General features: G+C 41.0%; 2 protein-coding genes across 2 annotated transcripts; one reads left to right on the top strand and one right to left on the bottom strand.

Annotated features, from left to right (window-relative positions):
* Positions 1 to 7,391: 7,391 nt before the first annotated feature.
* C8Q69DRAFT_505646 (hypothetical protein) lies at positions 7,392 to 11,173 on the top strand (the record flags this gene model as incomplete). Its single annotated transcript, XM_028632728.1, has 3 exons — positions 7,392 to 7,478; positions 9,131 to 9,446; positions 9,507 to 11,173. The coding sequence occupies 3 exons, from the start codon at positions 7,392 to 7,394 to the stop codon at positions 11,171 to 11,173; spliced, it is 2,070 nt and encodes a 689-aa protein (XP_028486411.1).
* Positions 11,174 to 19,024: 7,851 nt separating this feature from the next.
* Positions 19,025 to 19,381, bottom strand: C8Q69DRAFT_505645 (hypothetical protein; the record flags this gene model as incomplete). Its single annotated transcript, XM_028632727.1, has 1 exon — positions 19,025 to 19,381. The coding sequence occupies one exon, from the start codon at positions 19,379 to 19,381 to the stop codon at positions 19,025 to 19,027; it is 357 nt and encodes a 118-aa protein (XP_028486410.1).
* Positions 19,382 to 22,718: the final 3,337 nt, after the last annotated feature.

Below are 22,718 nucleotides of genomic sequence, written 5' to 3'. Positions count from 1 at the left end.
TAATATTAATTATAATTATATCTGCCGATTTTAAGAAAGAATTTATAGAGTATTATAATCTATAATAATATAAATTTTAAAGAAATAATATATAATAAAATCCTTAGGTATAAAGCTATAATATATATAGTTATAATAGCTGCAATTATAATATACCCTAATATTTTAGTATTAGGCCTATCTTAAAATATGTATAATCTAGCTATTCTTCTTAATTTCTATAATATTATCAAATCCCTAGCAATATATGGTGATAATAATAGTATAGAGAAGTGTATATCTACCTTTCTTATATTAAATATAATTATAAAGATATATTTATCTTCTATTAAAAAAATATTTTAATTATTTAAATCTATGATATTTTCTATACTAGAATTAAATTACTTTATTTTAAGCTGGACGTAATTCTGGCAATTTAGGGTAATATTTAAAGATAAAAGAACTATTACTGGGACTTATAGTATTCATAATAATATCTTTTTTTAATAGTTATACCTATATACTTTTTAAGAGCCTAGAAAGCCTAATAACTTTAATATACGCCTCTAGCTTATCTATAATAATTAACTTATTGTAGAGTATATCTAAACTATATAAATTAAGTAATTATATATTAAGTTGCCTTATAATTAAAGATAATAGCTTCTTAAAGTTCCTATATAGTTCTATATCTAATTAAATCTATTAAATATAATAATACAGATATATTTTATACCTATAATATCTGGTTAAGAAGTATATTACTGTATTAAGTCTGATATTATTATATGGGGATGTAGCTAAATGAATCTAAAGAGCCTAAAATATTATTAATTAGAATTAATTATTTTATAGAACTTTTTAACCTAAATATTAGTGCTATTCTATTATTTAATGCAGCATAGGAGGTATCTTATAACTATTATAGATAACTATCTTAAAAAATAGCAAAAATATAATTAAGTAATTAGTATCTTAGCAACTATAGATTACCTACAGTTTGTTAAAGATATTTAACTTATAGTATTTATACTTAAAGTATAGGAGGGGGTTAATCCTTATATAAAACAACCTATCTAGGATATTAGATTTTATTTAATGTATTGGCTATTACAGGAAATTAAGTTATTTCTTACTGTCCGGCATGCTATTAAATATAGTAATATTAGGCTTCTTTATTACTTAGTTAACCTATTAATTATCTATTTCTTTAGCGCATCCCAATATAATTATAGTAATAAAATACTATATTACTAATAGAATCTATTATTAATTAATAATCTAGAGCTATAATATGCTATTCTAGTGTTAAGTCTTATTAATTAGTAAGGCAAGCCAGCTTATTTTAAAGCTATTGATCTTGGTCTTAAATATCTTAATATGAACTATAAAATTAAAATAAAGATATATTAGAATTCTATATATAATATAGATATTAGCTTTAACTATATTTGCTTAATAAATATCTAGATATAGAGTCTATAAGAAAGGCTTAAGTCTATATTTAGTTAATATATGCCTAATTTGCATATTATAGTATTTATATTAGATAAGATATTTTTATTAGCTTAAAATCTATTAATTAGGAATCTTACTATATTAAGAGATCTTAAATATCTCCCTGATTCTTTAGCTCTATTTAACTCAGAAGATATAATATAGATTAGAATAGAATAATTAGCTAAGAAGGTTAATTAGTTTAATAATAACTATATCTATTATATAGAGATAATTGCTAATATATAGTCTACTAATAATAATAGTATTAAGTAGAATATCTATGAATATATTATTATTATTAATAAATGCTATAATAGTATCCTTATTAATAATATAGCTTTAAGTATTTAATATTAGAGGAGTATATAACCTATTAATAATCTATTTATTCCTTATAAGATCTAGGCTAATAAGAGGGTTAATATATAATAAAATATATAACCCTTAAGTCCCTAAAACTCCTAAGCTAGTATTAAGAGATTAATATATAAAAAGCATATAATTATTTATTTTCTTAAACTCCTGATTTAATAATAAGAGGCTTAATATATATTATTTAATTAAAGAGCTCTATATATAAAATAAGGTAAAATATAATATAAGAGGGTCTATATTAGCTATTCTAATAAACTAATTATATCTTTATTTAGTTATGCTCTAGATTAGCTCTAGACTATATTGCCTAGGTATTATTATATAAAAGTATAGAGTCTGATTTTAATATCCTCCCCCCTTTTATTTATTAATATTAACTCAGCCTAATAGATATAGTATAATAGCTAATACTTATAATTAGGCCTTTTTAAGATATCTTAAAGCATTTGGCTATATAGCCTATTAATTATTAAGGATCTAATTAAAGCTTATCTATAAAATAGAGCAATTAATATAAAAATTATTATATTACTAATTAATACTTATAATTAGGCCCTTCTAGAATATCTTAAAGTATTTGGCTATATAGCCTACTGATTATTAAGGACCTGGTTAAAGCTTACTTATAAAGTAGAGCAATTGGTAGATAGAGTATACCTAACTTAAATCATATATTAGTACTTATTAAACTATAATAATATTGCTATTAGTATTAAAAAGAGGACCCCTTTTTAATAATAAAGTTTAAGGAAGGGGCAGTAGTAATAAGAGGGCCTATTTATATTGCTTATTTAAGCTATAGCCTTTAGCGCAAGCAGCTAAACAATAGTAAATATAGGTATCCTTAGGCCTATATATCTATTAGGCATCCTTTATAGAATAGACTTAATATTTTTTATTATAAAGCTGGCAGGCTATATATCTATCTTTCTTAAAGAGTTATTTACCTAACTTGGTCTCTATAATATAGCTGATATAACCAATATCATACTATTTGTTAGGGTTAAAATATTCTAAGTCTTTTTATCTAAAGGATTACCACTTCCTAATAGCTATAGGGGTATATGCCTTTATTATTTTATCTCTGGGGGTCTATATTTAAGGTAAATATGGCTAATCGGCTGTTTAAGACTAATTATATTATTTTTATATAAGACTAAGAGCAGGTATAATAATATTTAGAGAAGATAGGGTTATAATAATAAAAATTATAGGTATTAAGGATAGAGTTTTATTATAAATATATTAGTATCTATCCTTTTTTAATAGTATTATTACTTATAGAACTATCTCTAGATTATTATCTAAAATAGGCCCAGCAAAATTATTATTATTATTATTATTATAGTTTATTTTAGCTATAAAAAGTAGATTAAAAATCTGTAGTAGGTTTTTTAATAATAGCAAGAGGGTAGGTAACAGTAGACTTAGAGATAGGGGAGGGCTAAATTATATATTTAATTATTCTATTCTAACTCTGCTAATCTGCTATTATTTTAACTAACTAATAAAGATAAGGTAGGAGAGGAGGGCTAGATATTAGATATATTAGTCTTATTTAATAATATCTGGAGCTAATATATTTATATAGGAAAAGGCAAGGCTCTACTTTAAATTAGAGAGCTTCTCTTAGAATTATTATAATAGCAGCTAGTATATCTCTCTTATTAAAAGAGACTATAATAGGATAGCTAAATACTTAAATTATAGGAGAGCAGGCTATCTTAAAGTTTATTATTTTAAAGAAAAAGAGAAGGGGTTAGAATTATATAGGCATATTTATTTCTACTTAAATAAAGCTGATATTTAGTGAATCTATTATATTATATTATATAAACATATATTTTTATTGGCTAAGGATAACCCAGTAATTCTTAGAATAATCTAGCAGTTTTTAAGATAATCTAAAAGTCTTTAAGATAATCTAAAAGCTGGCATAAGTTTAGATATATCCTAATAAGACTCTTTATCCTAATATCTATATTATTACTCTTTTAATATTAAAAAGTTCTCTCTCTTAATTATTATTAAAGTCTTAATCCTTTTATTTTTTATTATAAGCATTTATATAAGCTTTTTATTAGGACTCTATTCTTATAAAGGTTATTGCTTAACTAGAGTTTCTAATATTTAATTAATCTATCTCTTCTAAGAAGGGGTCCTTAAAAGAGATAATGATTTAATTTATATATTAGCTGTCCCTTTAGTTAATCTATTTGATAAATTACCTAGTCTATTTAATTTATATAGCTCTAGAGATATTTCTTGTAATAATATTATTAGTATCTAAACTAATAAGCAGGGGATTAAATATTCTGCTTATAATTTTTTAGCTGTAGTTTATCTTATTAATTATATAGTAAGAGAATTATCTTTCTGTTAAATAAACTTGGCATATCTTTCTCTTATATTAAGGGAGATATCTGACTAATAAATATCTTTATATTGCTAGTTCTGGTTTTAAATCTAAGCTAACCTCCTTATTATATATAGATTATTAATTTTCTGAACTATATATTATAATTATTAGATTAAATTATTATTATACTATTCTTTAAATCACTATTTTTTAACTAATAGAGCTTATATAATAAGCTTATTAAACTCTGCATTAAAGGTTATCTTTTTTAAGCTATATAAGGCTGATAGTTGCTATTAGTAGTCCTGGCTTATAAAAATAGTAGATATTATAAGGAAATATTAATTTAGGTAAGGATATATTAACTCTACTTATAAAGTGGCCTATTAATTAAATAATTCTAGTATAATACCTGCGCGACTTCTGTTATATAATTTCTTTATAGGTTTTTCTTCCTCTAAAGGTATAATAAATATTAGGATCTATAATAGATTATATTTATTATAATAATCCTATGCTAATAAGAGTAATATTTTAATATATAGGGATATCTTATTCTTACCTAGATAAGATAGAAATACTTTCTAATAATAAGGCCTATTAATAATCTGCTTCTAATAATTAGGAAGTTTAGATTAAGTTTCTATCTCTTTTTAATTCTAATATCTCTTTTTAAGTATAAGATCTTAACTTCTTATAAAGATTAATAATAAGATGCTTTTAGTATTATTAATATCTTTTAATATAATTGACTTAGTTAATTAGGTATATTAAGACTATAGCTTTAGAGTTTAAATAATTATAGGAAATAATATCTGCTTCTTAAGTCTATCTATATTCTTTAAGTTAAATATCTAATATAGAAGTATAATATAATCTTTACTTATTTAACCCTTTTTATGGCTATTATATCTTATTTATTACTAGATATTATAGATATCTAAACTAATTGGGAACTTCTAATTAATAATATGCTTAATATTAGGTATATTAATTCTTATTCTAAGGGCGGTTATTGTTATTATAATGCGTATTTTTGATAAAGCAGATTTAAATTTATTAAAATAAATCCCTTAGTTATAAGATGAAATATATAAAATAAAGGTCTAGATCACTAAATTAACTGAATAAAGGCTGTCTTTTATCTTTAAATACTGATGGTTAGATGATAATAGTGTAGTCTTTATTAAAAGTATTTAATAAAAATATTCTATTGCTATTTTAATCTTCTAAATATTATTTATAAAGATAATTGTTTTTAATATTTATTTAGGTATTGCTTTATTATCTTTAACAGCATTATTTAAAAAGAAGTATAATGCCTTAAAAGAAGATAACTTCCTATATAGAATAGGTAGGATATAAATAAATATATTCTTCTAATTAATAGAGGTCCAAATAATTTTTATTTAATAGGGTTAATCTCTAATAGCTTTAAAGCCAGCTCTTTAAATAATTGCTTTCTTTTTATCTTTAATAAATATTATAGAATAGCTAAATTAAATAATATTCTATTTTAAAAGCAATTATAATTTGCCTAATATAGTAAATTTAGGTTAGAATATCTCCTATTATATAATAAGATAGCATTTATTAATTGTTATAAGACTAATTCTAGCTTATATTTTTGGCCTTAATAATATATTTAGGAAGACTTTCAATATGGCTTATTTAGGGCTCAGAAGTATATATATATATATGCTAGCTTTAATATTTTGAATAAGATCTTAATTCTATTATTTAGTCTTATTATTAATAATATATAGGTTTATCTTATAGAGCCTTTTAATATCTTATATTTGCTCCTTAGCAAGCTTATTTAGAGGGATTATTTAAAGAGTTATCTTCCCTATTAAAATTGAGAAAGAATAAAGAATAAGACTCTTTCTAAATCTTATCTATATAATAAGAAGAGTATTATTATAGCTATATATTAGTCAACAAAATATTCAAATCTATTCTAGATATAGGGAATGCCTAGATACTAGATTTATCTCTTTAAGTATATATTTTAGATAAGCTTCAATTATATAATACTGCTGAGGGATATTATCTTCTTTAATAAAAGCCTTTATTACTAATAGTAAGTTATTAAGCTTTATCTTAGGTATTTTAGCTAATATTAAAGTAAAGGAATCTCTTATTGCTATTTAAAGTTATATATTTTTATAAAATTTATATTATCAACTTTATTTATCTTTCTCCTTTATTTTTTCCTTTTTTACTATATGGCCTAGGAGTTTATAGAGGTTTAAAATAATCTTATTTATTAATTTAAGAATTTGCGGAAGTTCAGATATAAGGTTAGATAATATGTTTAAGCGATATTAAGTCTTTAGAATAGCCTAGAGGTTAATGGTGAGCTTTTATAAAATCTAACCTAAATACTTTAACGCGATAACTCGATATCAGCAAATTATCTTAATATCTTAATATATATATGAATCAATAGATAATTACTAGCTAAATCTATAATATTTAACTCTAATTAAATTAGTTAATAATTAGTAGAGTTATTTATTGTTGAAGTTTAATAATACTATTTAAAGAGGGTGAAATTGGTAAGTTTTATTAACAAATTATAACTATTTATTCTCAGACGCTTACTAAAGAATTTTCTTGTGACTATTATATTGGGTTTAATATAGCCGCTTAAATATTATTGGCTTAGTATATTAAGCTAGTTTGCACTAGTTCCTAAATAGTATAGTTAAAGCATTAAACCTTTGGCGAGCGTCTGAGCTTGTTGAGATAAATGGCGCATAGCCTCACGGCTAGAATCGTCTTCGAATTTTTCTTCTCTTTATACAGTAATTCGCCCTCGAGTGTTTTTAGAGTGCAAATTCTATCTCGTTGCGTCCAGGCCATCGATAGCTGCTTTGACTGTTTGCGGGGATTTAAAGAGAAAAGCTGGAGGGTCACGCGCAGCCCCGTGACAACGTGATCACAAGCTTCAACGTTATTCTTCAGAACATGTCGGCCGTTTAGTAGCAGTGCTGCTGCAGTAGTAACAACACTCGCCAGCCACGCATCCCATTATCGAGTCGTGTATCAGTCCAACTTTAGAAACGGACAGATATTGCAGATCTCGTGTTTACATGGTTATCTCTTTTTTTATCCAGCTGGTAGGTAGGGATCTGCGAGGCATCGCACGGGGATATTGCAACATGACCTAATGGGCCTGGACAACTCATCAACGAAGGATCGCAAACGGTCTCATGACAAGAACAATGACAGCCTCAAGAGATGGATCGGCATCTGGGTGAAGATGAAGTGTTCCAGGAGCGGACGATCTTTAGATCGGAAAGCCTCTCCTGCGATCCCCGCAGCAAGGCACCCCTGACTCGTCCGTGAGAAGTCCAGGCTAAAAGTAGATCATGTTCTGTCCTGGACGCGGTAGAATGAGAATTACTGCACAATAGTACATACTCTGTAACTTGAACTCCAGCTCAACCTCCTCCATTCAGCCGGACGAGGAGAGAACGAGGCGACAAAGGCATCCGTGATAGGTGAGGATCATCGTGGAGTTGGCCACTGGAGACAAGAGTTCAGCCATCAAAAATCCGGGGGAACCGTTGGATCGTTGTGGCTCATGAGTTCGGCAGCCGAAACAAGCCATCGGATGATGCCCAGCAAATAATCGCTTCAGTAAAGTTCAGTTACGCTGGTAGCAGACAGGCGCAGTGCAGTGGCTATCTAGTTATCCTATTCCGCGCAGGATGAACGAGTCGTAGCCAACGGCGGAAACAGCAATGTGACAATTCTGGACGACGGGGCGCTGACAGCCACTGGTCTCATGTGCGACTATACAAGAGAGCAGGAGACTGCGTTTCAGCTACACGACCATCTCTGGAGTATCTATCTTCGTTGAACGGTGTGCTCACTGCTCAGAAGGAGCGGGAACCAGGCAAGGAGCAAAGTACTCCGTAGTGGTGAAGCTGATCCTCCGGGAATATGCCGTAGGAGAGAAGAAGGCATCTGCTGCTCCCCACTCCTGCGTAGGCCGTATGGTAGACTAGATACCAGTAACTAGTAGTACTCTAGTTTCCCTCGCTACGACCAGACTATGGTTTACCTGGTTTACCATAGCCTGTAAGTATGTACTGTATGTAATGTAATGGAGACGGTAACGGAGCACGACGGAAACAGACCGGTAAAAATACGGTATGTTATGACGGAAATAAATAACGGTACTGACGGACCGACGGGGTACATCGGGAGTTTCTCCCCAAGGGAGCAGCCAGAACTCGCCGGACCCGACCAGACCCATGGGCTTAGCACTAGTGCCTTACCGCCCTCCCCACCTCCTTCACGCTGAGGCACAAGAACCTGTCCCTCGGTATCGTCGTCGGCTTGCTTAGCGCGGGTGGCCATTTTCTGCACCTTCGCCCCCAGGTAACTTAACCACCCTCGTATCGTACGCCACGGTATCAAAACCACTCGTCCTCCCCATCCCTCTTCGTCGTCATATTCCCCCATATTCCCCTACATCCCCATTACTCCGTACTCTTCTCTTCCTCTCTCTTACTCTCCAACTCTATCTCTCCATTCCTCCTCTAACCCACATACCTTCCTTTCCCGTCTCAATCACTCTCCCTCGACAATCGACACCTGCTCACCTCACATTCCCTGCCGATCTTTCACACCCGGACCACCGTTAATCGGCAGTATACTTTTGTGTGTGGTGTCTGCAGCGTGTTTTAACGCCAACAAGAATCACAGGGAGAACTTGTTTGTTCGCCACGGCGATTTCCTCCTCCTTACTCCCTCATCAACGGGGGATTTTCATCTGGTGCGAGCAATACACGCCAATTCACAGTTCTAGCGCCTCTGCTTAGCGGCGAGAGAGCTTTTCATCTTGGGATCCACACCGAACTACTACCACAGACAAACATCTGCCTGTCGTCTCTATAGACGACTTTCGCGCAACAGATCGACTGTTGTGAGCCCAAGGAAGTTCCAGACGGGAAGTTCTTCCATAGGAAAGAGAGTTATCACCCACACTTGACGCGCCGTACGGTTACGCTCGGGGAAGACGGCGGCCCCAACACGATCACGACTTTACACCTTCCGACGACAACGTCGGTTCTAGACACTACTTCCCACAGACGGAATTGTGGCTTCGATATCATGCCTTCACGACTATCTACACCCGTCCTCACGGTGGACGCCGGTAAAATCCGCAAGGTCGACACGGCCAGTGTACAGAGCCTCCACGGGATGTGGATGGGTGAGTTGTCCATCCCCCTGGTGCTCTGGTAGTAAGGGTCTGCTGACATGTGATATTCAGTTTTCTCGAAATGTGCAGACTACATGGAGGAGGGCAGACGACTGGAGAACCTGAGCTGGCGGCTCTGGACCCGGGAGACTTTCTGTGTCGAGCCGGAAAGCGAGTGCGATACCTCCGTTCTGCCACTCCTGCGCCAGGAGGCTCCTGATGTCCCTGAACTCTCCGCAAGTGTCGAGTCTGCAGCATCCGACCAGGCGGAGAGAATCGAGTCTCACATCAAGCGACCCAGGACCCTCGAGCACAAGCCCACGGTTGTGAGCGATGATTACAGCATTCGCACGGGAAAGGAGAAGCACATCACATCTATGGGTCTTGAGAGGATGGTCCTGAACATCAAGGAGAAGAAGAATCTCGAGCCACTCTCACCTATCATGACGCCGGTGGATACTACATCTGTGGTCGATGTCACTCCCAGACCTTCTTCGCCCACCCCGTCGCCAACTCCCTCGCCCGCTACCGTTGCTCCCTCGATGCAGACCGCACATGCGCCCGCTCGTCCCACTCCCGTCAGACACCCCCTTCAGTCCACGGAATCGTGCTCGACCACAGCACCCGAGGCTAACGACAGCGATGCTGCGGTGACTGCCGGTTCCGATACCAGCATATCGTCCGATGCTATTCCTACGGCGAGGCCGGGTCTCGCCAAGTCTCCTAGCATCGTACGCGGATTCTCCCCTTCCCAGATCTCTGCATCGTATCGATCGCAGGCGAGGCTTGCAGCGGAACCCAGTCCCGCGAAGACGTCACCAGAACCTACTCTCAAGCCGTCGCCACTGATGAAGAGGAAGGGAGGGATGTTCACACTGGGCGGATCATCTGGTGACGATGAGAGCTCCTTTGAAGAGCGTATGGCGTCGCCGGCTCCTCACCGCAGCTCCCTCGCGGAGGAGCTGCAGAAGCCTGCTTCTACTACTCCAAGCCCGAACAAGAAAGTGGCATCGTTCAAGGACACGGTCGAGACAAGGCGCATCAAACCCATCAAGGAGATTGGTCCTGAGGATGAGGATGCCATTGAGACGGAAGACGAAATCTCAGAGAGCGCTATCGAAGACGACGAGGATTCATCTGATTGGGAAGACTCGGTGACAGAAAGCGGACGATCGAGCGTTGACGACAAGGAACTTTTCCAGCGCGTCGACTCGCGACCAAACCTTGTGTCCCGCCGTTCCCTCTTGACGATGATGATGCACCAACCCGAAAAGATGGGATCCCGATCGACACCAGCTCTTGCACGCTCCCGTCTCTCCTCGCCCAATGGTCCGTCCATCCCCACGTCTCCCCCGGAAGAGGATGAGGAGAGCCTCACCATGCGTGGTCCTGACGTTCCTCGATCGAAACCCATCATTGTGAGGCCTACTGCACAGCAGCCAGTGGCTCATTCCCCTCGCACTACCAGGCGAAATATGCTTGCCACTGAGCTTACCGAATCTCTTCGTCGACACCTCCTTTGGGAGCGTCAGCAGAAGAGTGCTACCGCCAATGCTGTTTTCAAGCGTCGACACACAGCTCAGGACATGGCCAACCTGCGGGAGTATCCAGGCCCAAAGGGGTCCCAAAGAAACCAGAAACCTGGACAGGATCCCTCCCAAGCAAAGGACAAGGATACCAGTTCATGGACCAATTACAATGACTACGGACCATGGGAGTACCACGCCAAAGGATGGTAGAACAAACTGTTCTCAATATGCGTGGACATCTAAGTCACTGCTCCTAACTGCACATATACTTTTCTCCGTGGCCCATTTTCATAATGAGCGTGAGATGAAGACGTATCTATCTCAGCTTCATCCTTTTCTTCGAATGGTCGCTGTCATGATTTCGGATGTGGTCACATGGCGCACAACAAAACAAAAAAAGTCTTGCTACTTTGGGTCACTATACACGACACTGCATTGCGTATTGGCGAATCTGTTTCCTCCATATTTATCCATCTCATGTTTGTGTGTTTTTCACTCGCATTGCGCGGCAGTCTGGGTTTGCTGTTGTGTTAGAGGGTGCTCGAGTAGCGCACCCTCCGATTCCCCCTACTTCATTCTTGTACGAACTCTTAGGTCTTTCCTGCATGTCATCGCAAGGGTTCTTTCATGGAGGTTATGGTGACATATCACGGATCTGGGTGGGCGGCGGTTTCTTCTGATTACCGTTTTCTCTTCCTTGTTTACGTGGGTTGGCTTTATGATACTGCATGGGACTCAGGACCTCATCGTCATCATATTTTCTACTGATTGCACCCTCTTAGTGGTGCGTGACGTATTATTATGTCTCTTTGTTTTATACCGGATACCACTTGTGTTTTTCTGCCTCGGCTGCTACCGCGCCACATGGCCTTCTGATGTATGTTATCGAATTCAGAGAGAAGAAACAATGTCTTCAAAACCATCTATTCCACATAATCGCTGTTCTATTGTAGGTAATAAGTGTACTTCAGTGGAGACAAGCATTCTAGTCTGCAGCCCGCGACACCAGAACGAACGCGGGCCTCGCACCCACAGACCGTAGTCTCATCGAGGCGCACAAAATAAATCTATTCTTCCCCTCGTGATTATCAATTATTCCAAGGTATCCGGGCTGAAGAATCCCGCATTCCCCCTTGTTGATCAAAGCTGAAGTTAGCTGAAACGAAGATTACGGCCCTGTGATCCTCTCCTCGGACTCTGTGCTATCGAAGGCCTCCCAAGCTCTTTGTCTTCAAGAGGTCGAGTCATCATCGCATTGCCATTACTTAATATTACTACTCAGCTCTTTACTAACCTCGATACGGTCCTTGTTGCCGTCGACTAACACACCAGTTTCCATGCATGCGATAATCATCTACCCCTGGTGGTTTTACTGGTGCTGGTGCTGGTCGTGGTTGCGATGAAGGGGTGTGTGAGTGGTAACTTAGGTAGGTAGCGATGAGCAGGGATTGGGACTAAGCCCAGTAAGATCTTGTTGCTACTTGTCTGTTTCCTAGGTTATTATTGTTATTTGATTTCGGACTTCAGGTCGGGTCTAAGTAAGTAAGTACCTAGGGTTGGTTGTTTTGTTCCTCGGTATCGTGACTACTACTACCTACTTATCGCCGGAGTGCATATTCACGTGCAAGTGGTTTTTTAAAACCAGTTAGGTAGTTAAGTTACTTTGTAGGTATATTAGGTCTATGGGTGGTCTATGTAACTGATGCGCTGTCCTGGCGAGGTGCGGCGCATGCACATGCTTTCCCCCTCCCCGGTCTAAGCTTTTCGGGCTTGGTTTTCACTGTTTTTTGCCTTTCTTTCATCCTTGGGAAAGGGTATCGTGTCTAGGCTTCGTTAGGGGTCGAGTACTGTCTGCCTGGAAGCAAGTGAGCGACATACCGATCGCTGAAATGAATGGGATGCGGATGTGCTGGCTAGTCAGTGGTAGGGCTGGTCTTGGATGGGTTCATCCGGGATTAAATTGCTACTGTAGACTATGTTTCGTGCTCAAGGTTGCAGGCGGGAGGGGGAGAGAGAGAGAAAAGATGACCTTCCTCTTTCGGGAATATCCTTCGGGATACCTAGGTACCGTTGATGCTTATGATTATGTGATTAGCTGCGATTTGATTGATACTGTTGTTATCTTGTTAATGTCCACACTGGCGACCGCCCCCCCCAAAAGCATATCGACTTAGATAGCACGGGAGATGTCTATCTATGGTATTGTAACTGCAACGCAGGAAGCAGTGGGTGGTATCCACCCGAGATCCTCCAGCTATGGCATTTCTATCGAGCACATGGCCCTTGACACGGCAGCAGGTGGATGATAAGACCTGACTCCCAAGTCATTTCTCGCATGGATGATGCCATGTTGATGGGACTTAGACTTGCGAGGGGCGCCAACGGTAATAACGCTCGCGTGGTAAGATCAATCAATCAATCAATCAATTGTACAGTACCCGTAGAGACAGACAGCTTCCGCTCTGAAGCTATTTGTCTTACCATATCCAGAGATCACTCTCCGCATGACACCCAATGGTCAATATGCGGGAATCCGGGCGCCCTTTACCGGGGTAACGTGAGATGTTAATTTTCTCAAAAAAAAGGCCCCCAAAATACCATATGGAAAGCTGCAGTCAGCCGGAGCACTCGGTGGGTGTTCCTGGCGCTTACAGATCGGTTTGTCTTGAACGAGAGCTTGCTTGCTTACTTCGATCGTTACAGACGCCCCGTCGGAAGTTCGGTTGTTTACGTCAAGTTGTCATGAGACTCACCTGAATCCTGCCTGGCTGGGGAGTACCTGACTGAAACATGAAGTTATCCCCGTTCTGCTTGGTATACTCGGTAGATCATGATGGAAAGTACCAGATCTATCGATCATGATACGTTCGACTTTTCCCATTTCCAACAACGTGAAAAATATACATTGCCACTTTGTCGCATTATCTTGTTTCTAGCAATTGGGATGGTCCTGTCTCAGTTGGAGAAAAGATACAATCGCGGAAGATCGGAGATCGAACGATGGTGGATGGGGATAATACGTCATCGTAGACTTGCCCATATGGGGGGAATGCCGCGCAATGAACCATAACAGCAGACACAGCAAACACCCCAATGCTTTTGTCTCCTCTTCTCTAATTCATCATTTCCCCGGGTGATCCAGTCCATAATTGCAAGTGTGGAGAATGACGTTTAAAATAAATCGACATTGAAAGAGCTTCGAAGCGGTCAAAGTGACCAATAGAATGTGGAGAACACAAGAAGGTAGTCTTGAATTTCCTTGTTTCCAACAACCCGTCACCCATTCACTGTTGGAGCTATGCATCGAAAGAGCTCTGGGGAAGGGTCTTCAATGGATTTCTAATGTTGACACAATTATGAGTTACGATTCTCCCTGTATTGGGGTTTGTATCGAGTGAGATCTGAACGATTCATTACGGACCGGTGTAAAGTATACCTGTACACTACATCGCTGTCTCTGCTTGGAAAAGAATTAACTCCGATAGAGTATTACCTGGCTTTACTCTGTATTTTGCGAGAAATACGATATATATATGCTTTCAATACATTTTGGTTGCAAACGGCTAACCTGATGATTGTGTGGGAGCTCTGAAGTATACGAACACTCATACTTGTAGATTCTGCTTTAACCTCCAAGTTCAGAGTGATTAACTGGATATCTTATTGGGAAGAATATCCCCGTGGCTCAGCCAGGAAGGTATACTTAGAACTTCACCTTGTAAATCCTGTATACTTCAATGACCACCACCCAAATTCAAATACGTCTCAATACTCGGTTTCACGAATAGCTTTGTATTCTGATAAAGAGTTTCCTCTAGGAACACATCTGTATACACATATCTAATCTGTCATGATCGCAAATACAAAGCAGAACACCTCCCATTATCGTTGCAACAGACCAGTCCTCGTGATGAATGAGTTGTTCTTTTTCTTTTTCCTCGTTCATAATTATGAGTATACTTCCACATGAAGGTTTAAAAAGAAAAGGAGAATCGACTAACTATGTCCACATGCCTCGCTTCCAGGCAGCTGCCTCTCTCCTATACCCGCATACATGCATCGTCAGCCACTATAGCCACCATGTAAGGCAGGTAATGTCCTAACCCTCATGCTCTTCCTGGGATAATAATAAAATAATTTCTGCATGACGCAGCACCTACAGCCGATCAATTACTCGCAGCGGGACTCCGTCCAGTCAATAGCTACCTATCTAGAAATCATCATCGCGTTAATAATAAACACAGTTAATATTAACAGACGCCTCATGTTAAGTTTAGACTACGCGGCCTTTCATGCATCCTGTCAAGAGATCAATTCACATTTAATTTTTGTTTTTATTTCTTGATGAGGGGTGGTGATGATGATGGTGGTAGTGGTCATATTCGCTCCTCCCATCTAAGTACCGGGGTCTCCTCATTCCCGTTCAGGTGACTGCTTTGTTGTCCAGCGGAGATCCAACCACCGGGCACCCGTGGCGGTGATTACTAGAGTAGACTAAAATCAATTCGGGATAAGATTGATGTATGTATTGTACATCTACTTCTGATTTTTCTTTTTTTCTATCTCTGATGGGGGAAAGAGGCGCAGGATTAAAAAAAAAATCTACGAGATCCACGTGGGCAATGTTGCGAAGACGAAAAAAGGATATACAGTAGTGATTATTTCCAAGTTCCAACAGTGATTGAAATCGAGAGTGAGGGGCATTATTGCGGGGTGCACTCCGTACCTAAGAATCTAGTGCTTACTTACAGCACCGGACGTAAGACCCGCGCGTTGGCGGGGTAAGTAGTGGTGTATGCTCGATGAGAATGACCTTATTCTTCTACCTATACTGAAGCGGCAAAAGAATTAAGCAAGGGCGCGCCACAAAATGACTCTTTCTTCTTATCCGCGGGTACGTACTATAGTACTGTGCTATAATACTCCGTTGAACAAGTATGTCATGAGTTTGGAGCAGATTAGCAACTGCTCTACTACCTAGGTAAGTCAACAGCGCCCGTGTTGTCATAATCCTTATTATTATCTGGCTTCATACATCTCATCCGTCATGAGGGACAGGAACTTAAACCCGTCTAACTATCACTTCTTGTGTATCTGCTTACTTGAATAGCGAAGTCAAAAGTCAAAGACGGAAAAGCAAGACTATTGACTTCTTCAGGCTGGTCACACCCCCTCCAACGATGAACTTCGAACCTGGTTGGACGCTCAGACATAATCTGTATTCTGCAGGCGTTGCATTTCCCGACTTCCGCGAACGTAGCGCCTATAACATGCTAAAACATGGACGAATAGGAATTTTTTTTGCTTTTTTTGTTTCTTCTGTTATTCAAGTAAGGGAAGATTTCAGATTTGTGGCTGAGACGGAGGAAAAAGGCTGGAGTTTATGGCGTGGGCATAGACCTAGGCATGTGAGGGGGTTTTTTCTTTTCTCTTGATGATCTTTATTTTCCTTACGTTGTTTGTCTCTTCGCTTTGATTGCGACAGCAGTAGAAGAGAGAGGCTCTTTCTCTCTTCAGATGGATGCCTCGGTAGAGGTAACCTATTTTTGCTTTCGTCGTAGACTCTGTTGTATAGCCAGAGATTGCTGCCTTACGAGCGAAAAGGACCGCGTTCCCCTCCCTTCGCCCCTCTATGAGACTTCTTCGATAAACGGAGTTATCCATACAGTTCAGTTCATAGTAGTATTCTGAATCGTATTCCGTCGCTTACTCTCCTCCCAGTACTGTATCCCGCGAACTCTCTATATGAGGAAAACGCTTCGGATAACTAACTAACCAGTACTAGTTACCGCTGTCAGGTTCAATTATTCATCTTGCTATGACGGTGCAGTGCAGTGTGTAATTAGGGCACCGTTGCAACAGCCTGACCGTTAGAAAAACTCAAAAGGAAGAAGCATTTATGCGTGTATCTTGAAGCCAGGTAATAATTACGACTCGTATTCAGAGGATTAGGGCACAGTGTATGTATGGAATGGCAAGACAAGACAAGGAAGATAGTTTCCCGCGGGTTACAGATACAATTGACATGTGTATGGGCTTGGTATCATACAAACGATGACAAGGCGATGGGGCAGGTGGAACTGCGATCAAGAGATGCCTAAGTAGAGTGGACCGGGACCCATCGTAGAGGACACTGTTACAAATGGCGACATAGAAAAAGGATACGAGTAGAGCTCCATAATAATAATGGTGGCCTTTTTGATTTCGCTGTATAAGCATAATGGGCTTTGTGCGGGGATGACATAACCCAATTAATGCTTCTCGCTTAATTAGTTGTTTTGGGTAGGTTGAGGCTCTCTTGTTCTTTCCTTCTTTCTCTCACCTTGTTGGTGGGTCCGGGGCAGTCAGCTCCTGATTCTTCCGATCCGTTCGCTTCATTCGAACCTCTCAGAGCGCGCAGGCCACTATTTGGCTCCCGTTGACGCCCGATGCAACGTGGGGATGTGGCTGGTGTATGAAGGGGGTTGTGCAGGGGTTTTCCAGAAAAGGGAATGATATGTGGAATCGCGACTTGTCACGGGCCGGTCCCTGGTGGATGGGAAGTAGAGAAAGAGCGGAGATCGCGAGGAAATGGTAATACGCACAGTACAAGAGCAAGGAGAGCTCTTCTCACCGGTAAGTATTAGTATTGTGAATTTTTGTGACGAGGAAGAGGGTCACTCCATCGAATCCAGAGCGAAACGAGCTCAAGATCCTACACAAGGCCCGTGGTTGGGCTGTAAGACCGAGCGATCGAAAATCGATGGACCATGTCTCGGTCGCTACATATGAGTGGCTGTGCCGGTGAAAAAAATGCGGAGTGCAAGGGATGCTTGGTAAGCCTGGCGGCATAGCCAAAAACACCAAGTGCCGGAGTGGTTATGTGAGGAGTTCTGCGTCCAATCCCTTCGATTTTGATACTGTTATGAGCTGTAGATTCAGGGTAACTGAGATGGCCAGAGTATCTTCAATGTTCTTGATAGAGAAATCCGCAAAAGTTCTCGAATGTGAGGTGCGACTGTAGCGATCGTTGCTGAATCGGGTAGTCTAACGCGGTTATGGATGTACTCTAGCTAACCCCGGTAATAATTTCGAACTGTGGCCACCATAGGCAGAGACTTCACAAGGTCACAGTAATACAGTTCACAGCGAATCGAACACGCTGGGGATTCCCAGCCACATGGTGAGGAGCCATAAAAACCGGTATTTCGCTTCTGAGCGACTAGATCAGTCTCCTTGCGTTTCCCGTTAGCGATATTCCATATACACGGCTGCCCGATGACTGGTCGGTGATCGGGTTGGTCCAGATGTTGTGTGTGGGATGCCGAACCGAACAGGCCGTGTCGGAGTCGGGAGTGGAGAGCCGAAATTAAATTGCTGCCCGGTGATTCGCTTTGGCCTGCAGAGATGCGCAGGACGGGGGACCTTTCCGCTTTAGTTCTAGAAGACATTTAGAACCCAGACCACTTCCCTGTCCTCATCTCGAGGTCCGTGGGTTCCAACAATAGCTGTCCGCGGCCAGGGACATTGTCCTCTCAGCCAATAAGCTCATTCGTGGATCCAGATTGGGATAAATTCCCTCGCTAATTTTCCGGGAGGCAAGAAAGAAAAGCGCTGTGTGCCTTGAGGAAAAACTGCTTCCGAACGGCTGTCGACACGGCCGGAAAAACCAGATCACCGTAACTCCTTTAATTTCGAGAAGCTGGGCTGAGGGGGATCAAATCGGACGGGTTGATTGGGCCGCAACGGCATAAAATGTGAGCCCTTCAGTGGCTAATAATTAAAAAGAGCAAGAGTAGTAAGCCACTACCTTTTACCGGCGGCGAAGATCTTGCGACACGTGCAGTGTGGTGTCCAATAATCGCTGGGCCGTTTTGGAGATGGGGTGCTCTGGAGTCTGTATAAGGATCCGCCCCTCAGCCCGCCCGTTTCTCCTCAGTCGGAGATGCGGAGCTAATCAAACCAACCCCCCTTGACAGTTGAACCGAAGCACTGGACACGCCATTCATTGCTCCATATTATTATTCGGACTGTCGTTTCGACTGTGAAAATCTGAGCGTAAGGCAGAATGATACGGGTTAGTTAGGTGGGTTGGCTGCCTGACGTCATGGCATCGTTCCCAGGCACGCCAATGGGAAGCTGGCAAGCTGTGACCACTCCCAGGCCCTTCTCGAGATCGTCTCGATTTCGAGAACCGCAGGGATCGTGCCGGATGCTTTTATGTGGATCTTTAGTAACAGCATTGAAATGGAATTCCTCATTTGCCATTCCGGAAATCATTGCAGATATAGCAAACAGGATTGGTTTGTCGCGATGGATCTTCGGGCGACGAGGATGCTTGCTGCATGTGAGGGCGGTACGATCCCTGCGAGCTGCGGCCTGTGGTGGTGTTCTCGAAGACAGGGCCTGCGTTCTAGATGCGCCGCGGTCGCGTCTCATATCACGTGATGAATGAGATGGGTGGGAATAATACACCCAACACAGGCTCATGGCAAAGTAAGACGATGATAATAATAGTCTCCTCATGGGAAGCTCCTTGTTGAGCAAAAACCGCGGTTCAATGCCCACATACCCTTGGATAAATGTGTAAAGTATGTTCAAAGGCCGCGTCTTACCCTGGATGCGTACCGGTCTCGATTGCAATGCCCGCCTGTCTGCCTTGCGCAAACAGCCCAACCGTGGCTCTCTATAGAGCAGAGACGACAAACGAATTCTGGTTGGGAGTGTCTACGAGTATGGTACGAGTACAAAAAAAAGCATGGGTTTTCTGCTTAGCTTTCTTGGAAGATGTCCCGACTCGGGAAAGTCTATGTGTATTGTAACTTTTGTCACGCCTAGTCAAGCTGCTGGCCGTTACACGTGGACCGTATCGTAACAAAACGGTTCTCTCACCGCTTCCCCAAAGGATGTGGAGGACAGTCCTCCGGAGTATATTATTATGGGAGCGGGGTCTTTTTATGGTTCTCTACTCGGTACTTGACCGTTTGCTTTGAAGACTTTAGGCAGCTGGCAACTTCAAGTCGAAAAGACACGCATGAATGCTCAATCCTGGGTGATGGAGGGGTTGTGTTGTCTTTCTATTCGGGTTTAAGCGCCCTGTTGACACCGGATCTGGTAAGGATGAATGGCGTTGCCCGCAAACGTAGAGTTGGTTCTGTAATATTCTCAAACAGAAGCAAGAAGTAGCGAACAAAATGCGAAGCCACTTCCAATCATTGCATCGCGCATCGCCGGGAGAGATGTTTCCGTGGCTTAGATAGATTATGGTAGGTTATTTGTCTTGAGACTCAAGAGCCGCGTGACTCGCAGAATTTATTTCCCTAAAAAACAGCCACAACGAATCTATGAGCCGACCTATTACACGCGCCATATCTGGTCTGGAGGGAAATAAACGATGGAATTGTCGTGCGATCTCTCCCACCAGTGGCTGCTTCAAAGTTCTTTTTCATTTTGCCGGCGCATTTGACATCGAAATAGCTTCGTTTCATCTTCCCCGACCGCAAGTGACCGTGACGTGACGAGATCGTCTCGGTGCGTGGAACCTGCAGGCGCTTAAGTCGCAAGATATCCCAGAGTAGGAAATGGGACGGTTGAAATAACAATGGCGGTGTCGTTGCTGTGTTTCCGCAATCCCATCGACGTGTTCTCGGTCAACTCCCCGATGGACAATCCTCCTCCTTGAAGCCTTTGCGGTGGTGTGAGAGTTTTGCTGCTTTGTGTGGACCGGGGTTGCATCCCAATGGCGCACGATGGCGCGCCACGAGGGGGAGCCCTATGCGGGCGATTTGCTCGAGCTCTAGTGGGCCCCGATGGTTCTCGTCGGCAGAGGGACAAAAGACAAACTCGCGATGGGTTCACAGACGAAGCTATAGTGAATCTTGCAGATGTACCAATGCCGGCAGTCGTAAGAGTAACGCGACCTTGACATGTTACTTGCTAGGCTCGGAAGATCAGCGAGACCATTTCTGAGGCATCTGTATGTCGACAGGTATGGTAAGCATCTATCTGTAACTATACTTATAGAGTACCTTTCTCTCCAGCAGACGGGTATGTATGTATGGCCCATGACAAGGAACGACGCCATACATACAGCGATACTTCGTCGGCCCGTGTACTCCCGTATCACCGGCCATAGATAGCGGCTCTTCGCGAGGGATGGTTGTTTTGCTTTCGTCTGAGCGGACGGAGCTCCGGGAGCGGTGAGAATGCAATGTAGATGCTCTGATACGTCATGTTTGAAGCTCTTTTTACTTCTGGTATGCGCATTTGTGGTTGATAAGGCATGACAGCAGTGCACGCAACCATGATATGGCATGTCTTGCCATAATAACAATGCCATTACGATAGAGATGTGGCTGTTCTTGCTGTAAGTTACGCCTTGCTTAGAGACATACAACAATAGGCGGAGGAAGTGCCCGCGGCGGCCCTTTCCATCCATTGATTATCACGCAACACCACCGCCATGGAAGAACAGTCACTGTTATTGATAGCGCACTTTGCCCTCGAGCTGACAGGAGTGTTACTATAGATAATATGACTCGACGGCTGCAATATGCCTAAAGACCAATATTTCACTTCTCCCCATGAGCCACGATGTCTGCACAATGATCATGGCTCATGCCATTGTCACATTCGACGTGTCAAATTCTAACCCGGCTTGTAAGTAGTCTATCTGAGTTCTACGGCGGCAATCACGGTTGTCAAGGTGCCCCCTTTTGGCATCTTGCATCCTCCGGTGCTCTTTGGCTGTTTTTTAAAGAGCGTTAAAAATAAACTATCATACTATAGACTAGACCCGTAACCAAGCGCCATACCAGTCGATGAGGTCATCAGAAATCTGTACTCTAACTATAGTGTGGAAATGGCTGTTTTTATAGAACGTACATACATACAAGTCATCTTTTGAGAAGAGCACAGCAGATGGTTGTATGCGAGTATGCCGCACCGGGTCGCTATCCAGGAAGTACGGTGTCCAACGGCGCCAGTATGATCTCGAGCTATGACACCCAACGCTGTACTTACGGCTCAACCACTGAAACCACAGCGATCTAGATCTTTTTTGTGTGGATGAGCAATGATGAGTCAAAGCTCGTACCTTTTTGTCAATTCGAGTCAGAATAACTAGTTACAGGGTTGAATGACAAAGCGGCCATACTGTATGATGCGTACGCCCGCATGTTTGCCTTGCTGGTCCATTGGAAAAGCCACTGCTGCATGGCTGGAGTTGGTGGTGAGGAAGCGCTGCTTGTCGACATATCAAGAGCTTGCTTCGGCCTCATTTTGTTGCGCCCTCAACGGTTTGTCACCTCACGTGGCGCCACCATCTTGACCGCCCGCAGTCCAACTCTCAGCAGACGCCCGTCAGAAGGATCGAAAGTAATAGACGAGAATCCATCGCGCCTATTGTATTCAACAGATCCTTTCCACGCGACTGTCCGCATCACATCCCACGAGAGGTGTTTCTTCCGTTATCCATCACTTATTCGCCCGCTCGAGATCTGTTTCTGTGATTCCCGTTGCATTTGAAGGTCACCAGATCCTGATCCCCGGTTGGAACTGCTTTGTTGGCATTTGGGCGGCTTTCCCGGGTCACTGGAATAACATTTTTGGGCTTTCCCCTGTTTATTTGCGTTGGTACGTCAGATCTCTGGACATCGCCCGCCCGATCTACTCCTCCACTATCTGCGGGCGCTAGATTTGGAGTGACGATGTCCACTCGTGCCCACTGCAAGACATCGAGCTGAGGACAGCTTTCGCCCTCCGTTTTTTCCTGGGG

This window comes from Paecilomyces variotii, assembly GCF_004022145.1.
Source record: "Paecilomyces variotii strain CBS 101075 chromosome Unknown C8Q69scaffold_3, whole genome shotgun sequence".
NCBI classification, from domain to species: Eukaryota; Fungi; Ascomycota; class Eurotiomycetes; order Eurotiales; family Thermoascaceae; genus Paecilomyces; species Paecilomyces variotii.
The sequence above is the reverse complement of the archived record's forward strand: the minus strand, read 5'-3'. Positions and strand labels throughout refer to the sequence as shown.